Source organism: Amborella trichopoda, chromosome 4 (genome assembly GCF_054954075.1).
Source record: "Amborella trichopoda isolate Santa Cruz 75 chromosome 4, AtrichopodaSantaCruz75HAP2 v2.0, whole genome shotgun sequence".
Lineage (NCBI taxonomy): Eukaryota > Viridiplantae > Streptophyta > Magnoliopsida > Amborellales > Amborellaceae > Amborella > Amborella trichopoda.
In genome coordinates, this window is record NC_142339.1 from 7,070,133 (window position 1) to 7,094,063 (window position 23,931).

Here is a 23,931-nt window from a genome sequence, read left to right on the forward strand (position 1 = left end):
CTTACCACTCATCCATTACAATATCCTTATTTTAATGACTCTCATTCTATATATTTGTTATTTCTTGACTGCCTAACATTCCTATAGAGCATGGCTGGTCATATAGCCGTCCTATAGATAGAACTCCCCTATTAGTTTCATTGGTATGCAATAATCACAGAAGACTCCAAAAGCACATTTAGACTTCGTCCCCAGCTCTAATTCTATGCGCAACATCTTCTTCACCTCTCCATCACATGGACTTTTTTTTTTTGAGAAAAGGTTAACTGTATTAAAAGAAAAGGAATTACAAATTTATCTAATCCTAAAGAAGGCAGTCCCACAGATTGGGTGCTTAGACAACAATTGAGAGAGAAGAGATAAAAGAGAAATAAGAGTCAGAGGGAGAACCGACAAAAAGAAAAATAGGGAAAAGAAAAACGAAATGAAGAAAAAGTGGGCATAGCCATACATGAGAATAACCGGTGCATTCTTGAAACGAGTGACAAAGTTGCAAAAGGTTATAGGCGAGCGCCTCCATTAGTGGTAGCATCCTTTGATAAATGTGAGACCACTCGAGGGTAGTCAGTAGTGAGATTTGGACCTCAGCAACTGACAAAATGATAGTATAGGAGCATATGAGTCTGTTTTGTGGTGGTGATGTCTGATTTCTGGTGGTGAAGAGATCATACTGCAGCTTGAAGTACGACGCACGCAAGGAGGTTGAATTAGCAGGTACAATTGTAGATGATGACGTGGTCCAACGGACACCCACTTGAGCAAAGCATAATAACCCTCCCCATAATGACTACCCAGTTCTTTGAGAGGAGTGTAGATGAAAGGCGGGTGCAAGCAGAGAGGATGAGAAAGGGAGTGCAAGAAAAGAGAGAGATTGATGAGGAGCTCATGTATTGCCGATTCGATAGACCATGAGGGACATCTTGCCCAGCCAAGAGATGAGGCACTGAAAATCTTCCCCGAGAGAATGAGAGAAGGCCTTGTCCGGTAATACCCGACTGTGTAGAGTCAGGAGTGCAGGTAGAAGACGAGAGGCTCAACGCGAGAAAAACCTTGGTAGGGGCACTACAAGAGGTATATGGACAGGGGACCTGTGGGCAGAAAAGGCCACAAAGTAGTCCTCCGCGAGTAAAGGCCTTGCTATTAAAAAGAAAAAATAAATTCCTTTTTTTCTTTTTTTCCTTGTTCCCCTTCCCCCGCCCCCCCTTGAGATCAACAATAAAAATATAGCTAGATAAGAAGGGGATGTTGTAAGAGAAGGAGAAAGAAGAGGTGAGATTGAGGAAGGAGTAGAGAGAAGAAATATAGAGATGAGGGGCTTTACATTTTGCACATTTCGGGTATGGTTCAGTAGACTGACTGAGCACCTTTCGGTCGAATGTTTACAGGCCACGAGTTGCACCTTCCCTGGCTAGTCGATCAGCCAGCCACCAAGTTTACCCCTCTGTAGATATGGGTGACAGACACCTGTGGAAGGGAGGTACATAAGAAACGGATGTGGTCCAAAATAGCTAAGAGCCTCCAGGGAGGCTGCTGTGTCTGTGTGGCCCAGCAGACTGTATTGAAAGAGTCTGATTCCACTATGATGCCTTGTGCTGCTGATGCGAGCTCATATAACCTTTTTAAACCAACCAGAAGGGCCATTGCCTCTACAAAACTACAGTCATGATGACTAATGTATTCTGAGAATGTCCAGATGGTTGAATTAGAATCAGACAAAGTTCCTCCTATGCCCTTGGGGCCAGGGTTTCCTAAGGAGGAGCCATCTACATTAAGTTTAAAAAAACCAAAGGGAGGGCGGGAACCATAATGGTGTTGGTCTGTTTATTTGGGCTGCAAGAGACAAAAGACAATCCCAGTTGTTAAGAAAGTGAGATATGGGAAGGTTAGAAAAAATGGGTAGAGATTTGGCCCAAAAAGCAATAAGTGCAGTTATAGAGTTAAAAACTGCCTCAATAGCTTTCTGAACTCCTCTAAATGTCATGGAATTTCTTTCTAACTAGAGATAGCAAGATGCCACAGTCTCCTGCCATTTTTGGAGAAGGGAGGCGTGAAGTGGGTTTTGAAGAATTGGGTCAAATCTGCTGGGGTGACCCATTGAAGGCGGAATAGGTTAAGAAGGGAAGACCAGAGTCATTGAGCTACTTCACAGTGAAGAAAGAGGTGAGGAATAGTCTCCTTTTCTTGAAATCACAGGATGCATCGATTAGGGAATGCAAAGTCTTTTTAAGTTGATTTAGGGTGAGGGTTTTGCCATGTAAGAGAACCCAAATAAAAGCCTTAACTTTGTGAGGTATAGGTAACGACCATGTTAGGTTAATGAGGGGGTTGAGTAGTAGGGATGCATAGCAAGAAGATACTGAAAAGGTACCTGAGGGGGCTGGGGACCAAATCAAAGAGTCTGGTCTATACCAAGTACTGAAGCAAGTCTCTAAGGTTTGAAGGAGGGATATTAGGGTGGAGGATTCTTGCTTCCTAAGGTTTCGTCTAAAAATTGGTGTCCAGACCTGGGTGGAGTCAGTGAATGATGCCTAGTCGACGATAAGAGCCGCTGAGTTGCGGGCAATAAGGAAAAGAGATGGAAGGATTAGGGAAAGTGGGGAGGTCCCTATCCAGGTATCAGTCCAAAACTTTATTCTCAGACCATTGCCAAGCCAAATCGAGTTCTTGAAATGAACTTAGATCTGATGGAGGATATACATTTCCAGACTCCTGAGGATCTGTGTGGAGGGGATCTAGGTAGCCAATCAATGCCGTTCATCCCATATTTTGCTTGAGCGACTTGTTTCCAAAGGACGGGGTGGGGTGAAGAGAATTTCCATCACCACTTGATTCTAAGGTTTTTAATTCCTAGACCACCGAAGGATTTTGGAGTGCAAACAGCATCCCAAGCCACTAAATGAATTTTCTTGGTGTCATCAACCCCACTCCAAAGAAAATCTCTCATGAGTTTTTCTAGTTTATGAATCACCGAAATTGGGATTTGAATCATTGACATGTAATAGATGGGAATGCTGGCCAGGGTTGCTTGGATAAGAGTAATTCTACCTTCGAATGAAAGGGATCTGCCTTTCCAAGAGGCAAATTTCCATGCGAATCTCTCAATGAGGCTATCCCACATGTTTTTCTTAAGTTTTCCTATGCAGAGGGGAAGACCAAGATAAGAGGTTGGTAGATTTTCTAAGGCACAACCTAGGCGGTAAGCCAAACTGAGAAGAGCTGTTCTTTCAACATGGATACCCATCATTTTAGTCTTGGAAAGGTTTACTCTCATACCAGTAAGCAGTTCAAAGGTTCTCTAGAACCACCACAGGTTATCCACTTGAGTTGGATTGGCATCACAGAAGACGAGCGTATTGTCGGCATGGAGAAGGTAAGTAATTGTAGGACCAGAGGATGAGGTTTTGAAGCCCGTAAGAGACCCATTGGCATAGAGTTGTGAGATAGACTGTCTAAAAAGTCCACCTATCAGTGTGAAAAGGAAGGGTGACAAGGGTCACCCTAACTAAGTCCTCTTTGAGCTTGGGAGAATCCTTCAGGTGATCCGTTAATTTGGATGGAAAAAGAGGGATTAGATATACATTTTGAAATCCAACTTCTCCAAGTCCAGCCAAAGCCAGTCCTAGCTTGTATGGCATCTACGATACCCCAATCAACCCTATCATAAGCCTTCTCCCAATCTAACTTAATTACTAGGCCTTATTGTCGAGAAAGGGTTTTCGAATGAATGACCTCGTGAGCTGTAAGAGCCCCATCAAGGATTTGTCTGTTAAAGATGAAGGCCGACTGGGAAGGGGAGATAATAGAGGAGAGGACCTGCTCAAGCCTTGAAGCTAGCACTTTTTCTATGATTGTATATGAAGAATTCAGGAGGCTGATTGGGCAGAAATCCTTCATCCTATGGGCACCTTCTACTTTGGGGATCAGATTGGGGATCAGAGCTAAAAAAGTGCACTTATGTGCCGAGTTGATTCTACCTCTGAGGAAAAACTCTTCAAAAAAAGCCAAAAGATCTGGGACAGTAATGTCTCAAAGATTTTGAAACAGGGCAATGGGGAAGCCATCTGGTCCTTTGTCTTTCGGGAGATCAAAGGTAGCTTTCCTAATTTCTTCCAAAGAGAAGGGCCTCTCGAGGAGAGCAGCATCTTCAAGAGAGATTACACTGAATGGTAAGATGCCTAGCTGAATAAAAAGGCGGCTAATATGGTTACGATTAGTGAAGGTTTGGGGACCAACCGAGATTTGTGTGATGGAATTTCCTCTTCGTCTAGAGCTGGTCGTCTTATGGAAGAAGGTTGTATTCCGGTCACCCAATTTGAGCCATATTGATAATAATCTCTTTTAACTAATTTCTCATTTCTGCTCCTATTTTTACTAAAATTGCGTTACATATATTATGTCATTGTCCAGCTAATTTTAAAACCTTTATATTCTAAGTTGTTTACCAAAGATTGCCTCGGGCCACGTACTCTCCACTGGCGCAAGACGAGTCACTCAGGCATGTCCGAGTGACTAGCTTGATTAATGACCAAAAAATGAAATGGAAAAAGTAAATTAAAAGTAACAAATAAAGCATTTAAAAAAAGGGAAAAATAAAAAGAAAGGGAAGGCTTGGATGATGTTGATGACGATGAAGTTAAAAAGAAAGGAAGGGTAGCTGGTTGGCCATGTTCCCAATAGAGATGACATGTGGCCAAACAAGAGACATGGCTGCTACCACGTCTCTCTCTCTTTGCAGCACCCTGCCCCCAACAACTGTCCCAGGGGATTGCATGAGCTCTTTTTTTACCAATGTCTCTCTCTCTCTATGATATATATATATATATATATATATATATATATATATATATATATATATATATATATATATATATATATATATATATGTATAATCTTAGGAAGGAACTCTCCCTCTCTCTTTACCAATTACTCTCTTAAATCTTTCAAGCGGGAGGTGGGGTTTGGAAGAGTCAATTGAAAAAGTGAGAGATTGCGGTTTTGTACAAGGAGTTTGAGAAGAAGAGGAAGTTTGTTGTTCTTGCTAATTGTCTTATACGTGGTGAGGGTCTTGAGGCGCAGGGTGGGGGTTTGTGCTGAGTTCTCTCCCTATTTTCTCTCGTGCTTGAGTTTCTTTTCTTGTGTTGATGCAGTGATTCGAGGGTGTGTGGTTCTTAATTGGGTTTTCATTTTAGGTTTGGTGGGCGTTGTTGTAGTTGGGTTGCCGCTATCAAGTTTGCCGATTACCCATCTCTCTCTCTCTCTCTCTCTCTCTCTCTCTCTTTTGGTTGGAGTTACTCGCCCAAGTCAATGAACACTGCTTTAAAGCATCACTCCAAAGTTCTAACTCTGTGTCTACATCATCTTTGGTCTCATCAATCAATGTTATGTCCTCCGCAAATAATATACACGATGATACCTCATCCTGTAGATGCCTAGTAAACTTGTCAATAACCAAAACAAAGAGATCTGGGCTCAAAGCTGACCCCTGATGTAGGCCTATTGTCACAAAAAACTTACTTATTTCTCCACTACTTGTGCTCATACTAGTTAGCGCTCTCTCATGCATATATCTCATTATGTCAAGGTATTCTCTAAAGACTCGTTTCTTTTCCAACACTCAAAACATTAACTCTTTAGGTACAAGTATGTTTATGGAAATTTCCTCTTCTCAATAAACTTCTCAATTGAGTAGGAAAATAGCCTCAATTGTTGGCTTCGCTTACATAAAACGGAACTAATTTTTTGATATGCTCATTTCATGTTGTAGTCGTTGCTCAATTACTCCCTCCCTTAGCTTCATAGTATGACTCATAAGTTTGATCCATCAATATGGTTCGTAGAATTTTGTATGTCTCATTTGTTCTTATAAATAGGTAGACATATTAAATACAATTATTTCACAAATCATGATGTAAATGTGACTGTTAAAACTTATAAGAAGTTCTGAACCTATTACATATGACCTCTCTCTCTAAAATTTATAAGAAGTTCTAAACCTAATACATATGACCTCTCTCTCTCTCTCTCTTCATTTCTCTCTAGTAGGTTAATTTTATAAGCTTCTTTGTATCCTTATTTATTATTTTTATAACTTTTTATGATTATTTGTCACAAAATTTCTGAAGTGGTGACGTGTACCTCTTCTTTGGAGAACATTTTGGGTTCACAATCTCATGATGGGCATGTTGCTTTTTAGAGATTTTTCTACGTATATATGATGACTTTCTAATATTATCAGTATGAAATTCCATTAAAAATTCGTTCGGGGAATTTTTTCACAAAAAATACATGATAATTTGTAATATTATTGGTATGTTTTTGAGTTTGCATCTAAAATTGGAAAAAGTTTTCGCTAAACAATTGTTATGAGTTTCATGAATAATTGATATGCATTTCTTGTTTATAGGCACATTCTTATATGTTGGTACAATTTCCTTCAAGAAGTACCTGCAATTGTTTCATGCTAGTATTGGGAACTGGTATGCTTGGTATGACGTCTACCTAAAAAGACTACCTAGGTAATTTTGTGGGAAGTTTGATAGGCCACATTCAAAGTGTATGAGGGAAATCTTACCGGTTGAGGGATGCAGTTGTTCATTGGCGACCTGGTGGCATAGGTTCGAGGCTAGTTCTAGTTGAGGTGCCCCATCGCCAACTTTGCAGCCTATTATCTGTGAGCCAAGTAAATACACTCACATGATAAGCCCAGTAATGTGCTCACTTTTGTGACGAGCATAAAGATCAAGAAGACAAAGCCTTAAACCCGCAACAAGGTTGTATAAATTATTATGGTGTATCAACCTAGACATGTTTTGGAAGTGATCTTTGCCCATGATGACAATGTGCCTCTAGGTCATGAAGGGGAACCATTGGGCTAGAGTTGAATACAATTGTTAACCACGATAGCTAGTTAAATTAATTTTGATATTCCAAGTATTGAGCCTCCACCACCTTATGGATGGTCGTAGATGTATTGGGCTAGTGTAGCTAAACATGGATTGGTAGAGGTTGGGACACTCATGGAACGCAACAGTGTCATCATAATCATCATCGTCGTTAAAGCCTTCTTCCAACTAATTGGGGTCGGCTACACGAATCCTGGTTCGCCATTCCTCTCTGTTCAGGGCCATACCGTCAATGAGGCCATAAGTCCATATCTTTTCTCACTACTTCCAATTGTGTCCTTTTGGGCCTATCCCGTTCTCTTTTTTAGCCTTCTATTTGAACTAACTTGCACCTCCTAACATGTTGTATAAAGTTTTGGGAAAGTTTTACATTGGCTACCTACCCAACTCCTTTATCCAAGCATGGGACAGGTTAAGGGAAAGTTTAAGGTCCTCACCCTTAGTAGGCATTGAAATTAGCATTTAAAAATATATGTTATTTTCTGAAATAAAACAACAAATTTTTTGTCCCTAGTTTAATTGCTTTTAATTTGTCCTTCTTCTTGGAGTTACTTAGGAATTGCACAAAAATTCGACAACGAACATATCATAGTTATTTAGGTACTCTTTTGGGGTAGACATACTGCCTACCAAGTCTCCCTCCCAGTCCCCAATACTTATACAAAACTGCTTCAGGTACTGTTTGAACGAAACAGGACCAACATACAAGAAACACACACCAATTTTTGCTAAAAACACAAACCAATTATTCGTGAAACTCTTACCAATTGTTAGTGGAACTCGGACCAAGTTCTAGTGAAAACTCGCACTAATAATATTAGAATTCATCATATAATATTTGGATAATTTCTGAAAAGCAATGTGGTAATTGTGGGATTCAAACCCAAAAACCTTCTTCATAGAAGTAGCACATGTGGTAACCTTTAGAACTATTCTTGTGACAAGCAATATAGAAGTTATAATAATGAAAAATAAAAAGAAGGGTGGGGAGGGGGGGGAGGGCGGGGGGGGGGGGTTGGGGGGTTAGAGAGAAAGAGTTTGCATTAGTTTAAAACGTTAAACTCTATATGTTTTAATATTCACATTTACATCTTCTAAATTTAATTGTCAATATGTTCACATATTTTCTTGGCCATCGAGTACCAATCATACATGCTCATTCCAAGAGTATACTTGTATATGTGTATCGGTTATGTAGGAACTTATAACATCTGTCTTAGAAATTGTACCAATGAATCCTTTTTTGGTGTAATAGTTTAGCAAGGAAGGGGTTCCCTACCCATGATAGGAATGGAACTTAAGACTCACGTTGTGGTGCCCTGCCACCATGACCACCTAGCCTTGTTTTCTACAGAAATGTACTGGAACCCTTTTTAACCCTCACATACTTGTACCAGTACCATGTTCCTATCGCAGTATCTAGACAATCTTGGACTGAATTCGTAGATGCAAAATGAAGGAGCAATGTTTCGTGGATGATGCACACATCCAAGTGGGGCCTACACTTCAAATCCTTTATAAGAGATGTTGTGGATGTTTTCTCTTTCTCTCTAAAAATGATAAGTTGTTCAAAGGTTAAAAATATTTGAAATTATTGAATTATATACACAACCTCGAGGAGGTATGATATGAAGGGTACTCCATATCGAGTAGTAGCCTACCTTTGGGAGACATGGCTCTACTTCTTACTCTCCTAAAAAGATAAAGAGCATATCTATTACAGGGATGAGGTTGGTCGAGTCCTATGTATGTACATCCTCTTTTGGATGTTAAGTTCGAGGGAGAGGAGGGAAAGGGAAGAGAGGAGAGGGGGAGGGGGTGTTTGGCATTTGGAGGATGGAGGGCGGGAGGGAGGGAAAGAAAAAGACGGGGGCGGGGGGGGAGGGAATAGGAAGCGAGGGCCAATAAGGGATGAAGACTTTTGTGGCTGTTGGCTTGACATTATCTCTACCAATCATTTCTTCCTTGTTCTTGCTTGTTGTTTTTATATATTCTTTTCATCTCATCATTTGGTGGATTTCTGTTTTTCATGATCCTTAAGTTTGTGTCAACAGCAAAAATTTGCCTGCCCCTGACAGAAGCACGTTCTTAGCAGAAATGGTACTGTTTAACTCTACTTGGACCTTGGCTAGGATCATGCACATGCTTCCGACTATGTCAATCAGTGTAAAGTTGTGCTCGCACTGAGATCCAATGTTCCGCGACTCGCCTGAGTCAAATCAAACTCGGGCGAGTTAGTCAGACTTGCCCATAGGGCAAATCCGAGTAGGGTGTACACCTAGCATTTTGTTTATAAATAACACTATGTTTAATTCAATTCTAACTAGTAAATGTCTAGTTGGTTAATGTTCACCATATGTGGCCTTCATGTTAAGGGTTCGAACCCCCTTGTGTACCACCATATCCCCTTACTTTCGAAATAGCTGTATTTTATTTATTTTTTTATAGTGGTAAAAAAACAATTGCTTTTGGGTGGGTACGATCCCCTAATCTAATATAAAGGGTGCACACGATCTACCAACGTGCCATTTGTGGATTTGGGTGCATAAAAAGCATTATATATATATATATATATGGAAGATACTACAAAATGCCTATAGGCAAAAAATGAACAGTGATTTCGCCTACCCTCATCACTGTCCAAAGTTCATCGCACAGTCATGATGTTCGGTAGTGTTTCGTTTTTCATTTTTTTTTCTAAAAATCGGAACGATCTGAAATTTGGAGTGCTCATCAAAAATAGGTGAATCTACGAAAAATATCAAGAAAATATTTTACATGAAATAAATTGACCAAAATACCCCCGGAAAGTTTCAAGGGTATTTTGGTCAAATTTTTTTAACAAACTATTTTTTTTTTTTTTTATTAGACTTGCCTCACTAAGATATACACACGCTCCAAATTTCAGATAATTCTGATTTGTAGAAAAAAAAAATGAAAAATGAAACACTACTGGACAATCGTGACCGTGCAATGAACTTTGGACGGTGATGAGGGTAGGCGAAATCACTGTTCATTTTCGCCTATAGGCGTTGGGAAGACTTTTCTTTTATATATATATATATATATATATATATATATATATATATATATATATATATATATATATATATATATATATATATAACGATTTTTTGTTTTGCTTTCTTTCTTTTTTTTGAACGGGCTGGACTCAGGCGAGTTACTTGAACTCACCTGAGAACTCGCCTTGGCCAATGGGCATGTTTCTGACCAAGTAGAGCGCCAGTACCTTGCTGGGATCCTTGCTGTATGACAAGTCTAATGGCTGCTTGTGGAACCAGTTTTTGATAAAGGGTTCTCTCACCAGGCTTTGAAGTGTACATTTGTTTTCTCAATTTAAGACCCTAGCTCAAGATATGATTTATTGCTGCTCCCTTAGATGAATGCGGTCACATCCATGAATTTAGACCATACTCTTGCTTACAACTGGTAGAGCAGGACTTTGAGTTGAAGCCTTGAATTTTTGTGTTTGTCATAGATGAACATGGTGCAAGCACAGTCATTAAAGTTTCTGACTTACATGATCATCCAGCTGATGGTAAAGTGAAAAGTTATTCAGCTGAATCCAATCATCATGATTATAGACAAGATGTCTGTCAATTAAATTTTCATTTTCTTAGCCTGAACATGGATGCTTTCATGTGCTGGCAGCCTACATTATATAGGGAACTTGAAAGAAAATTTCCTATAATGGTTGGATTTCATTTTTCCTATGATGGATCCCTTGTTATTTCAGCGACCTCTTTCGAAATAGGAAAGTAGTGGCTTAGTCTCTTGCATCATTTTTAAAACAAGAACATTCAATGGCAAGTATCAACTGGTTTTTGTATTTGGGAACCAATTTCAAATGTTAATCCCTAAATTAATGTTATAATTACGATGCAGTGGTTCTGATCCACTTGATTTGCTTTTTGTATCTTGATTTCTCATTTCTTCCGACAAATCACGTTCTGATTGGATTAATGGGAAAGTAAGAGTCTGGGCATTTAGAATATCCAAGAAATGATGTATGATGAAATATCTCCCAAAGCGTAAGCATGAGAAGTTTGACATCCTGTATTTTCCATTTTGATTATCATGTTAGGGACCAGTGACGTAACATGCGAATGAGTGATTTAATTTCTTTAGTGTTGAGTCTGATATTGGTTATTTTGTCATTCCTATTTTTGTGATTATTCTTTTGCAGGTGTAAGAAATACCCCTCAATGGAATTGAGAGGGCTTTTCCAGTATCTTGTGAATCAGTTGAAAAAGGGAAATGGTATTGAGCTTATCCTTTTACAGGTATCTCCCATTTTCTTATGGTTGCATATCCTCTATGCAACTCGTGCATGCATTTTTTATTATAATGACATTTGTAATGAAAGAAAGCAATCTGATGCCTTACTGATTGTGATCCAGGAGCTTGTACAACAAATGGCAAATGTACAATATACTGAAAACATGTCAGAGGAACAACTGGATGCAATGGCAGGAGGAGAGACCCTCAGATATCAGGCTACTTCTTTTGGGATCACTAAAAATAATAAGGTGAGCTTTATCATCCAATGTTTTGCAATGTTCTTTGACCTTTTTTCTGTATGGTTACCTGTTGTATCTTATTGTCTTTAATGTAGCTATTTGTCACTTGTAAGGAAATGGTAAGCATCCATTGTTGCAAAATTATTAGACATATGTTGCATTGCTGTGTCTGCTCTCTTAATGTTGTTTTTTTTGGGTGAGTTTGTGGGGAGAGGGCCACTGCCCTTGGTAGGAAGTGAGCCTAGGACATACAAATCAAGAGCTAATCAATTAAGCTCGGGCTCTTTTCCTAAATGGTAAAGTCAGTGGGAAATTGGCCCCCTACTCTTTGGTGAGAATGGAGTCAATGACCTCACCATGGGACTCGGCAATACTACCACGAAGGCCCGAGGCCATTCTCTAAGAATGGTAAAGTCAGTGGGGAATTGGGCCCCTACCCTTTGGTGAGAATGGAGTCAAAGACCTCACCATGGGGCTCGGCGATACTACCAGCAAGGCCCCAGGCCATTCTCCTCTGCACTCCGAATGTTAGAATTACAGATAAGCATAAGCATTCTATGTCTAAAACGTGCTCTCTTTTATGTGATAGGCAATAAGCATCCATTGTTGCAAACTATTAAAAATGTCATATTGCATGGCTGTGTCTGCAGTCTTAATTTTGGGACCACAGATAAGCATAAGCATTCTGTGTCTAGAATCATGTTCTCTTCTATGTGATCTGAAAAAAAGAAGTTAAATCTTCTTAATCAGTAATACTTATATTTTTCACCCTTTTCTAGGCGTTGGTTAAATCCACAAACAGGCTTCGAGATTCGCTGCTGGCAAAAGAAGAACCGAAGTTGGCTATTCCACTTTTATTGCTCATAGCCCAACATCGTGCCTTGTGAGCTGCTGAATGTCTTGAACTGTTATGTTTTGATCAGGACAAATCTCATGCACCTCTCTATAATAGAAGAGATGACTGTTTTCTTTTTTTTAGGGTTGTCATAAATGCAGATGCACCATATATCAAGATGGTCAGTGAGCAGTTTGACAGATGCCATGGCACATTGCTTCAATACGTGGAATTTCTTTCCAATGCAGTTACACCAAGTACAGCATATGCTCACCTGATTCCCTCACTAGATGACCTCATTCATAAGTATTGTCTTGATCCAGAGGTAAGGCATTTACATTCGAAAGTGATACCATAATCCAACATGGTACTGTCCCTGTACTTAGTGTACTCCAAAAGGAAGCCCACTGTCCATTTCAGTTTTCACTAGTGGAAAATTCACAGTTCCAGGGTGAATATTCTGATGCCATGCTTAGTCTTCCTTCTTCATGAGTTGGAATGGACTGTGGGCACTCGTTGGTTTACTTTCCCTTTACATTGTGTTCCACCTCAACAATCCACTGCTAATGGATAATTTTGTTAGGCTTGTACTGTTGCTACTGGTATCCATTTGTATCTAATGCTCTCTGCTTGACAAAATCTTTGGGTTTGGCCATATTTGCATAATGCTTTAATTCCATCTCTCCATTTGCTTGACCAATTATATAAAAGTGATATTATGCTGAATTTCTTAAAAGTTTGCTTTCTGTTTTTTTTTTTTTTTCAGGTGGCATTCTTAATTTACCGCCCTGTTATGAGGCTTTTCAAGTGTTTGAGGAGTTCTGATACATTCTGGCCTTCTGAATTCACCAGAGAGGCTACTCAGTTGAATGCAGATAAAGAATCTGATCACTCATTCTCATCTAGTGAAATGGTTCTTGATCTTGGTTCACCTCGAAAACCTATCACGTACTACTCTCCTTCAATTCCTTTTCATGATATCTGCACAGTTATTCATACTTGCATGTTTTAAATGTTTCAATTTCAATGTTATGATCATCAACTAAACCAGGGTGATACTAGAAACACACCTCATTGGTTCATTCTTAAGCGTCTTTGGCTGAATAGCTTGCTTCAGCGAAGGTGAAAACTGCTGTTATTTAGTTCTGTAGGAAAATTTTTATATTTAACTTTGATTCTAGTCATGCTGGTCAGAAAAGAGAACTTAGTTTAAATTTGGGACCTTTCCCACATCAAGGTAAAATTTCCACTTAGAATTAGCTTGTCTTCATTTCTTCAAAACATTTGCCAGTTCCATTTGGTTTCCCGTATATTTTTCCAGAGCTAAGTTCTTTTGGAAATATTTGCGCTTGTTGATGTTATTATTTTAGCTTTTTAATTGAAAATAACTTGAAAGAAAATATTTATGATATGAAAATTGATACGAGTGATCATATTTATTTTTAATTTCAGACTAGTTATATGAAAATTTATTGCTAACTTTTAGAATGTGTTCCTTTTAGAGACATTCAATTTTCCTAACTGTCTTTTTATATGTTCTAAAATTTCAGAAAATTATGTAGTATTTTCTCAAAATAACAAAGTAATTCTGATCTCCTGAGAGTCGTGGATTCTGGTCATAGTAAAGATATCAATGTTGATCGTGTGTAGTAATCATTCTCTGAGACTGGCTACTGTACAAATTTTCCTGCATCACCGAGGTTTTGAAAATTCATGCAGGTGGTCTGATCTTCTTGGCACGGTACGGTCGATGTTGCCTTCAAAAGCTTGGAATAGCCTTTCTCCAGAGCTTTATGCGACATTCTGGGGGCTAACCCTTTATGATCTCTATGTTCCAAAGAACCGTTATGAATCTGAGATTGCCAAGCAGCATGCTGCTCTGAAAAACTCCGAAGAACAATCTGATAATTCAAACTCAGCAATTGCTAAAAGAAAGAAAGACAAGGAAAGAATCCAAGAGATCTTAGATCGTCTGACTAATGAACTCCATAAGCATGAAGAAAATGTTGCATCTGTACGTAAACGTCTTGCTCGTGAAAAAGATATATGGTTGACCTCTTGTCCTGATACTCTAAAGATAAACATGGAGTTCCTCCAGAGGTGTATCTTTCCACGATGTGTGTTCAGCATGCCGGATGCTGTTTACTGTGCCATGTTTGTCCACACACTGCATTCTCTCGGAACGCCATTTTTTAACACTGTGAATCATATCGATGTGCTTGTATGTAAAACATTGCAGCCTATGATCTGCTGCTGTACTGAGTATGAAGCAGGTAGACTTGGAAGGTTCTTGTACGAGACACTGAAGATGGCTTACTACTGGAAAGTATGTGCCTTTCATTTCCTACATTGTGGTTATCTCAAATTCTAAGTTCCCTTTACATTCTTTAAAGGGAAGTGCACCATCAGCTAGTGGACTTTGGAGAAGTGTAACCATGCTCATCAACATCCATTGAAGCATGAGATCCTGTTGTTCTCCTTCACTGCTGAGTGTGAGCCATTGCAATGAATGATGATGACTAGTGCGCTATGGTTTTCCCATAGTCCATTTGAATATAATATGCATTCCATTTTCCAATTAGTGTTTTCTGCAGTATAAACTAGTGAGTTATACGTTCTGAGATTGTTAAATGCTTCTTTTACAGAGTGACGAAGCAATTTACGAACGGGAATGTGGCAACATGCCAGGCTTTGCTGTGTATTACAGAGATCCAAATAGTCAGCGTGTCACGTTTAGCCAGTTCATTAGAGTGAGTATCTTGAGTCTCAAGGTGCCAGAGAGAATCTTTGTTCCTCTTTTGTTGCCTAATATGCTTCTTGTACTTAAACTCATACTATATATTTGAAGTTCTTTTTTTCTCTTGTAGATGATTTGTACCAATTAGTTCCTTTGAGAAATTGGTATTATCCCAATACATCCATACATTAGTTTTTGTATGTGTCATCCTTCACTGATCCTATTTTTCATGTAATTGAGCTTTCCAGTTTCTTAATATGTAACATTCTTTGCAATTGTAGTGATGTGGCCTTTTGTTCTGGTTTCGGCGAACTGGGCACAATAAAAAAGTTCAGAAGTATTGAAAAATGAAAAATGTCTCTTGGCCAAATGGGGTGCTTTGTGCTGTGTTTGGTTTGGGACTTGTTGAGATTGTGGTAACTATAATCACATAGCTTCATGTGTTTACATGTAATAGACAACCAATGGTTAAGTATTGCTTTACAAATAATGGATAGCATGCATCTATGATTGGAGGATCTAGATGAACTTTATCGACATGATTGTGGTGCAGGTTACTAACTAGTCAAAGGTATGTGTCCTTTTGGCTGAGGAAATCCTCTAGTGCTCTTCTTGATATACGCCACAGAATTGCTTGGGGCAATGACTAACCCCCAGATTTATCCTCCCTTATCACTACACACAAAACATGGAAGGACTCTCAGGAAATGCTCCAAATGTATCGTGCATTTGATTTGTTTAGGAGAAGCTAATTCATTGTTCATCAGCATTGCATTAAAGACTGTAAATATTGGGCAGCTGGAAGCATGGAACTCTTATGGGAATAAGTTGTGAAACATCTAGAACAGTATCTTGTGTGTACCAGTTGAGCATGAAACACGTGAATCAAACAAGTCTCTATGTAGTCAGGTTTGGCAAAAGCATCCTACCTATTTGGCAGCAGCAATCAATCCAAGAGAGAAGCTTCTGGTATAAGATCCATGTGCCTATGAACTAGTTAAACCTGTTTCAAGATTCCTCCTAACTATTTTTGCTTTCATCCACGAATGGAGGATAATTTGAGCCTCATCTAATATAATGTTGATTAGTATTTTTTGATTGATGGATCTCTCTGAGTGACCAAATGCTGATGTTGTTTGAATTGATCATTGTGATGATATAACATCAGAGACCCCATTCCGCTATAGTGGTCTTAAAACAGACAAGCGCAATGAGAATGGACTGAACAACTAAATGGACAATCCAATTATTAATTTGGAGTGGTTACTAATGCATTGGTTTCTTAACATAGGGTTTTGTTATGCTACACCACTTGGTGGTGTATACCCTTAACGTCCTCAACATTTTTTTGACATGTAGATACCATTGAAATGTAATACAAAATTTTTCAACTAGGGTCATTTGTGGTCATTTAGAAGGGTAGAATGTATATTTTTATAAGAAAATAGTGACATTCTATTTGTAGTTAAAAAACAATTAATGCTTCTTGTGGGTGATATCACACACAATGTCGGTGATGTCATTGTCCACTATTGTTAATAAATGCTTTTGTTTCTATTAGGAATATCTACTTTACCCTTGACTAATTATTTAAAATACCTCTAGACAAAAAGTTACTACACTATAAGATAAGGGTATCTTAGTGTCCAAAAATGTTGAGGACTTTAAGGGTATACACCACCAAGTGGTGTAGCCTAACAAAACCCCTTAACATAATGGGGGTACAATCTCTAGTTTCACTGATGTTATTGCATTATCAACAATGTCATCAACATCAACATCATTATAGCATTTTCCCAACTAATTGGGGTCTACAGAAATCCCAGTCTGCCGTTCTGTTCTATCAAGGGCCATACCCTCAGTGAGGCCATAAGTCCTCATATATTTTCTCACTATTTCCAACCATGTCCTTTTGGGCCTACCCCTTGCCCTTATTTATCTTACCACTTGAAGTAACTCACACCTCTTAATAGGTATTGTGCTGGGTCTGCATTGCATATGATCAACCCACCTAAGTCTACTTTCTCTCATCTTTTTGCCTATTGGTGCCACACCTAAATTATCCCGAATGTATAAATTTTGAATTTCATCCATTCATGTTTTGCCACTCATCTATCTCAACATCCTCGTTTCTGTTACACTCATTTTATGGAATGTTATTTTTTGACCACCTAACATTCCACCCCATAAAGCAAAGCTGGTCTCACAACTGTCCTATAGAACTTGCCCTTTAGCTTCATTGGTATACGGCAATCACATAAAACTCTGGCTGCACATCTCCACTTTGTCCACCCATCTTTAATTCTATGCGTGACATCTTCCTCTATCTCTCCATTTTCTTGGATTATTGATCCAAGATATTGAAAGTGCGCTCTTTTGTGGTATTTCTTGACCGTAAATCTTAATTACTTCCTCATCTTTACTCCTATTATTACTAAACTTGCACTCCATATATTCTTAGTCCGACTATTTTAAAATCTTTAGATTCTAGAGCATCCCTCTAAAGTTCTAACTTTGTGTTGATGTCGTTTTGGGTCCCATCGATCAAAACTATGTCGTTCGCGAGCAGCATGCACAACAATACCTCATCTTGAAGGTGCGTAGTTAAGTTTTCCATAACTAAGACAAAAGAGGTATGGGCTCAATGTTGAACCCTGATGTAGACTTATTGTCACTGAAAACTCATTCATCTCTCCACTAGTTGTTTGCATTCTAGTTAGCTCTTCCTTGTACATATCTCTCACCAAGTCCATTTAGTGTCTGAAGACTCCTTTCTTTTCCAACACCCACCAAATCAAATATTGAGGTACTCTATCATAAGCTTTCTCTAGATCAATAAAGATCAAGGTTTTAAAATTTGGCGATCTGAATTGGAATCGCCTGATCGGGGTAGGGAATCGTCTTGAAGGATCCGGATCTCGGAATTTATCAAAATCCGGCCATTTCCCCTAAAACCAGTCAATTCGAGCCAGTCCGTACCGGTTCTATGTCAGAGAATTGGAGAGAGAGCCGGTCTGTACCGGTTCTATGGAACTCTTTTCCAGTAAAAAATGTGTGGGCGCCTCAGCTTTACTTTTTGCTCAAAAAGTGTCGGTGGACTCCACCTACTCCACTTGCATGCACTAGGTTTACCTCGTGTGAGTGTTATGATTGCCACTGGGGGGTTCCAACTTTTAAATGATCATTTTGTCCCACAATTCTTTGATGTGAAATAATTGTTTTTGAACCTTCTCTCTCTCTCTCTCTCTCTCTCTCTCTCTCTCTCTCATATATACATAGATGCTCTCTCATATATACATGGACGTATAAAATGAAATGGTCTATGAATAGTGCTCTCTCTCTCTCATAAAAGGATGTCTATAAAATGAAATGGTCTATAAAGAAAAATTTATTTTTCTTTTTTAGATTAATTGCCTTTATTTATCTTTTTTATAATTTACAAAAAATAAAATACATATAATTAAGTTTTAATTACATGGAATACAAAAAATGAAATTACATATAATAATTTACAAAAAATAATATAATTATATGAAAGTGTTGTTTTATTTATGTTAATAAATTAATATAATTATGTTAAACTTATATCAGTATAATTATGTGAATATGTTTACATTAAAAATACATTATATCATTTATTTATTTTTTGAAAAAGGGGTGGCCCGCCCCATCTCTCTTGGTAATTAGTGCTTCAAACACATGCCATGTGTCCCATCATTAATGAGGTGAGCAAATGCACTTGCACACGTGGTTAACGCTCTATGTTAATATCATTATGTTGAATGAATTCCACTATTTTGGACTTTAAACTTTGATTCCACTAAAATTCTCTTCTCTCTCTCTCTCTCTCTACACTAACAACCTCTTCCATTAAATTTGTTCCATATAGCTTCTTTCAAAAATAAAACTTCTAAGTTAATACAATCATAAAGTAAATAAAAAGAGTTAAGAGAGATTCATTTTATTGTCGTGTTGCATTTTAAACTTTATTTTAATTATAATATGAATTTTATAGACAACAAACACTTAACATGAAATAGGTTCTCAGTATTTACATATTTTTGACACAATAATGAAAAACCATAATGCAGTTGCCACTATTTCTTTTAGAAATCTAGAAAACTAGATTTTTGATAAATTATAGTATTTTTTTGTAATTCGTTTAGGCCAAAACCGGTTGATTCTCCGATCCAGATCGTCGATCCACCGATTCGACACGATTTTTGTGGTGGCCGATCCGGGTCACCGATCTGTTTTGTTAAACCTTGATAAAGGCTATGTGGAGGTCTTTTCCCTTCGCCCTAAACTTCTCAATCAGTTGCCTAAGTAGGAAAATAGCCTCGGGTGTTGACCTCCTTGACACAAAACCGAATAGGTTTTCTGACACATTCATTTTGTGCCTTAGACATTCTCAATCACTCTCTCCCATATCTTCATAGTATGACTCATAGGTTTAAGCTCTCAATAGTTTACAAAATTTTGTATGTCTCCTTTGTTCTTGTAAATAGGTACCGCAATAGTTTTCCTCTATTCATCTGGCATTTTCTTTATTCTCAACACTTTGTTGTACAGCTTGGTCCGCCGGTCAATGCTATCTCCCCCATGCACTTCCAAACATCTATCGGAATACCATCTGGTCCTAAAGCCTTTCCTATCTTCATCCTCATGAAAGCCTTTTCCTAAATCTCTTCCATGGATAAAATTAATCATATTTGATGTCCAAGTGAATGCTACCTTGTTTAACTTGATAGCTGTTTACTTGAATAGGATAAAACAATGTGGGAATCCAAATGCTGTATTTCATGATTAGGGTTTCCTGTTGGCTTTAGCCTCAAGTTTAGGCTATGATGCCTTTTGAACTTGAAAAAATTTTAGAAAACAGATTCTCTCCAACATAATTTCTCATTTGCCTTTGCATAATGCATCATCAAAACAGTTAGAAACAGAGTAAGGAGCCATTTACTTATAGGCTGTCCAACAAAATTGATTTATATGCATCTCATTGCTTATGCAAAAATATACACTCTTGCATTATTAGAACTATACATTCTTGTATTATTAAAACTAAGTTCTCTTTCTGTCCTCTTTTGGCAATAGGTTCACTGGAAGTGGAGCGGACGGATAACACGGCTACTCATTCAGTGTTTGGAATCAACTGAATACATGGAAATTCGTAATGCTCTTATATTGCTAACGAAAATTTCAAGTGTTTTCCCTGTCACTCGAAAGAGTGGGATTAACCTTGAGAAACGGGTAAGTGAAAGTCACATATTACATATTTGCGTATAACTAAATCTCTTTCACATTTGTTTGAGTTTGGCCTCCGATTGCCTTTTCAAGAGTCTGAGGTTTCTCCCTGCAGGTTGCGAAAATCAAGTTAGATGAAAGAGAAGATCTCAAAGTTTTGGCAACAGGAGTGGCTGCAGCTTTGGCTGCTAGAAAGGTGATCTTCTCTAAGAAATCTACAGATATTCTCTCCCTTCAAAAGCATTCAATAGTCGTGAAGATAAAGACTATTGTTAATGGGAATTTGAGGTTGCAATCTTAACTTGAAAATTCCTTAAATTGTGCAGAGCACATGGGTCTCAGAAGAAGAATTTGGCATGGGATATGTTGACCTAAAGTCCGCTGCAGCGCCTGCTGCAAAACCCTTGACCAGCAATGCAGTAACTTCTGCAAATAACCAGAGTCTAGTAAATTCCCAGATTGAGAATGGTGCTACCCGAAATGTCACCTCAGCCACACAGGCATCAGATGGGTTGAATTCTTCAAAGGATCACATGTCTCGATCGAAGCCTGTAGATGGTAGGCTTGAACGGGCGGACAGTGTACCTCTTAACAAGATTGACGCTGGACAAGCTAAATCAAAGGGAAGCTCAGTAGTAAACACTGCAGAGGCTCAAATAAATTCAGCTGTCGCATTTAGTGGAACAAGCAGGTCACCTGGGTTGCAAAAGAATGCAGATGAACCTATTAAAGGCTCCACGGATGAAAGTATGAGCAAGGTGGTGGCAAAATTGGACACTGAGGTATCTACCCTTTTTTTTCTTTTTCTTTTTCTTTTGCCTTTCTTTTTTTTTTTTATTAGTTTTTTGTTTTGGATGAGATGTCTACCATGTTATGCTCCAAATTTTCTTAATAGAAGATTCTCACTTCAGGGAATTTAGAGTCCACTGAAATGGGCTTGATGAGAGAATGGGACTTGCCCATTGAGTTCATGTCCAGTTACTGTGGATCCGTGCTTTCATTTGATGGTGATGACCTCCATGGATAATGAATGTACCATTATATCATAGTCTATTGGTTTATAGAGGACTTTCCACTTTATATTGCTGTTCTATTTTCTTCACTAAATTGTACACCTCACCATTTCTTTTCATATGCTTGTAATCAAGATCATCTCAGGCATTTTTCTCATTGCAACAATGGTGGTAAACTTTGTGACCAACCTAGGTTCACTGGAATTTCTTGATCCAGAACACCTATGTTGGAGCAAACTGAGTCGAAAATTCATTTTTGATCATTTGAATTTCAAAATGCAACTTCCATTAGCTTCTATTAACATTCTCAAGTACTCATATATGGTTTAAGTTTACACTATTTTATTATCATTAATTGCCTTACTAGAAGTCAAGTTGAAGCTATTGGTAGATATTTTCCAAACAGTAAACATTTAAATGCGCAGTTTTCTTTGAACACCTCTACCTTTTGTACAAGGAGGTACCGACTGTCTTTCCTGTTTCCTGTTCCTGTTGGGTTGGATACCTCATCTTCTACAAGTATGATAGTTTGAGAAATCCTGAGGAGTTTAAAAACCAATTTGGATTCTACTACTATCATGTCGGATCAAATGCTGTGATATATAGATCTATCTGAAACAATAGAAAGTTTTCCTTCCCTTTTCCAATGTTCAGGTTACTCTTCAATTGGGTTAAAGAGGTCTCTTGAATCATTTTTTTCCTTCCTGGCTATACTTCTATTGCTTGATTTCCAAAGGCAGTTCTTTTGGGTAGGTTAACTAGAATTGGGTTCTTTCTCAATGTCCTGACCCTAACCACCAAGCCAAGAGCAAGAAAGGAAAAAGAAATCAGCAAATATCATCCAATATCTGGAGCATTTGCAAAGATAGTCTGGAAAAATAAAATTTCAAGCAGTACTTGGACCCCTTTTATTTTTCCCCCTTTTCTTGGGTGAGTGGGAAGGGTGGGGGTTGGGGTTTGGGGGTGGTCTGGTAAATGCCAATTTTACATTTTTTGAAGTGATTATCCTGGTCCTGTTTTTAAAATAATTGACAAACATAGTTCAAATCCAATTTGTAAGGTCCAGGTACTGTCCTGGTATATCTCTGACCTTCTGCATGACCTTTCCCAGTGTTCCAGGTCTATCCTGATATTTTTTCCAAGGAGGTTTAATTTGTGCACCATATAAACTCAATGCAGCAATATCTTAGTCAAACTTTTTTTTGTTTTTGGCAGTCAAGACCTCTAGCGAAACGAGGGGCCCACTCTGGTTCGCTTACCAAGCAGTCCAAAGCTGATGTTACTAAAGATGATTCCAAGTCAGGAAAACCATCCAGCCGGGTGACTGTGCTACCATTATCTTCTACTGGAGAAAGGGATGGCCTACTATCCAATCCCTCTGTAGCTGCTGGCAATGGCTCCACTGCTTCAGCTCCCATGCATGGCAAAGCTGCAGCTGCAACTAATATTAAAATGATTGTGGATAGTGGAGTGGCCAAACAAATGAGCCAGAGGGTTGGTGCAGAAAAGGATTCTGATGAAGTTGATGCGGCAGATGGATTGAGAGCTCTCTCTTCCCGACCTTCTGTGTCTCCCTTTTCAGATGAGGCTGCTAAATTTTCAGAAAAGCAGCTGAGGAGATCAAGCCCATCGGAAGAGCTTGACCGACACATGAAACGTCGAAAAGGGGAGATGGATGCAAAGGATGGGGATGGGCTTGAAGCTCGATTCTCTGATAGAGAGAGAGACAAATCTCACCCCTTAGATTACGACAGGACTGGGAGTGATGAGCAAGTTATGGATAGGCCGACAAGAGAGAAGCTTAGTGAGAGGTTTGATAGAGATCACCGGCCTCGTAGTGAAGACGTTTTAGTTGAGAAGGCGAGGGATAGATCAATGGAAAGGCATGGAAGAGAGAGGTCAGTTGATAGAGGCAGTGGTAGGAGCTTTGACAGGGCAGGGGACAAGAGTAAGGATGAAAGGGGTAAAGAAGAACGGGGTAAACCTCGCTACAGTGAAACACCAGTAGAACGATCTCATCCTGATGATCGATTCCATGGCCAAAGTTTGCCTCCACCCCCACCTTTGCCTCCCAATATCGTTCCCCAATCAGTTGCTGTCAGTCGAAGAGATGAAGAGCAGGATAAAAGGGTGGGTAGTGCAAGGCATATGCAGAGGTTATCGTCCCCCAGGCATGAAGAGAAAGAAAAAAGGCGATCCGAGGACAATTCAGTAGTCTCATTGGATGATGCCAAGCATAGGAGAGAGGAGGAATTTCGTGAAAGGAAGCGGGATGATCGGGACACCCTCTCATTAAGGGTATGTCTATTTCTTTCAGTAAATTATGTTTGATATTTTAAAATTGGCTTCTTAATTTGAAATTTCCATTTGAAGCATTTGTTATTGGGAGGGATTGTGCTCTTTTCTCTTTGCGTTTTACTAGATGTTGGATTTGTATATTGCTTGTATAGCTTGTAATTTCTGTAGTTTCGATGTTTCGACCACAAGAAACTTATGAGGAATGTGGTGCATAGAGTTGGTTTAGAAACTCAACGGCATGTGTAGCACTGTTCAAAGAATAGTCAAACATTTAATAGTTACCAAAGCAACATCCAGTTGAGATTTTACATATGCATTTATCTCTGAGTTCTTATCTTTATTTTTTTATTTTTTTAAT

General features: G+C 38.7%; 1 protein-coding gene across 11 annotated transcripts in view; it reads left to right on the forward strand.

Annotated features, from left to right (window-relative positions):
• Positions 1-23,931, forward strand: part of THO2 — an 87,082-nt gene that overhangs the window by 60,147 nt on the left and 3,004 nt on the right. For all 11 annotated transcript variants that reach the window (XM_088864596.1, XM_088864597.1, XM_020662350.2 and 8 more), the window contains 11 exons: positions 11,110-11,206; positions 11,324-11,452; positions 12,223-12,326; positions 12,423-12,603; positions 13,045-13,226; positions 13,998-14,604; positions 14,924-15,028; positions 20,113-20,268; positions 20,378-20,458; positions 20,589-21,044; positions 22,491-23,573. In XM_088864596.1, the coding sequence (XP_088720722.1) occupies positions 11,110-11,206; positions 11,324-11,452; positions 12,223-12,326; positions 12,423-12,603; positions 13,045-13,226; positions 13,998-14,604; positions 14,924-15,028; positions 20,113-20,268; positions 20,378-20,458; positions 20,589-21,044; positions 22,491-23,573 (3,181 nt within the window). The remainder of the gene's footprint in view (positions 1-11,109; positions 11,207-11,323; positions 11,453-12,222; positions 12,327-12,422; positions 12,604-13,044; positions 13,227-13,997; positions 14,605-14,923; positions 15,029-20,112; positions 20,269-20,377; positions 20,459-20,588; positions 21,045-22,490; positions 23,574-23,931) is intronic.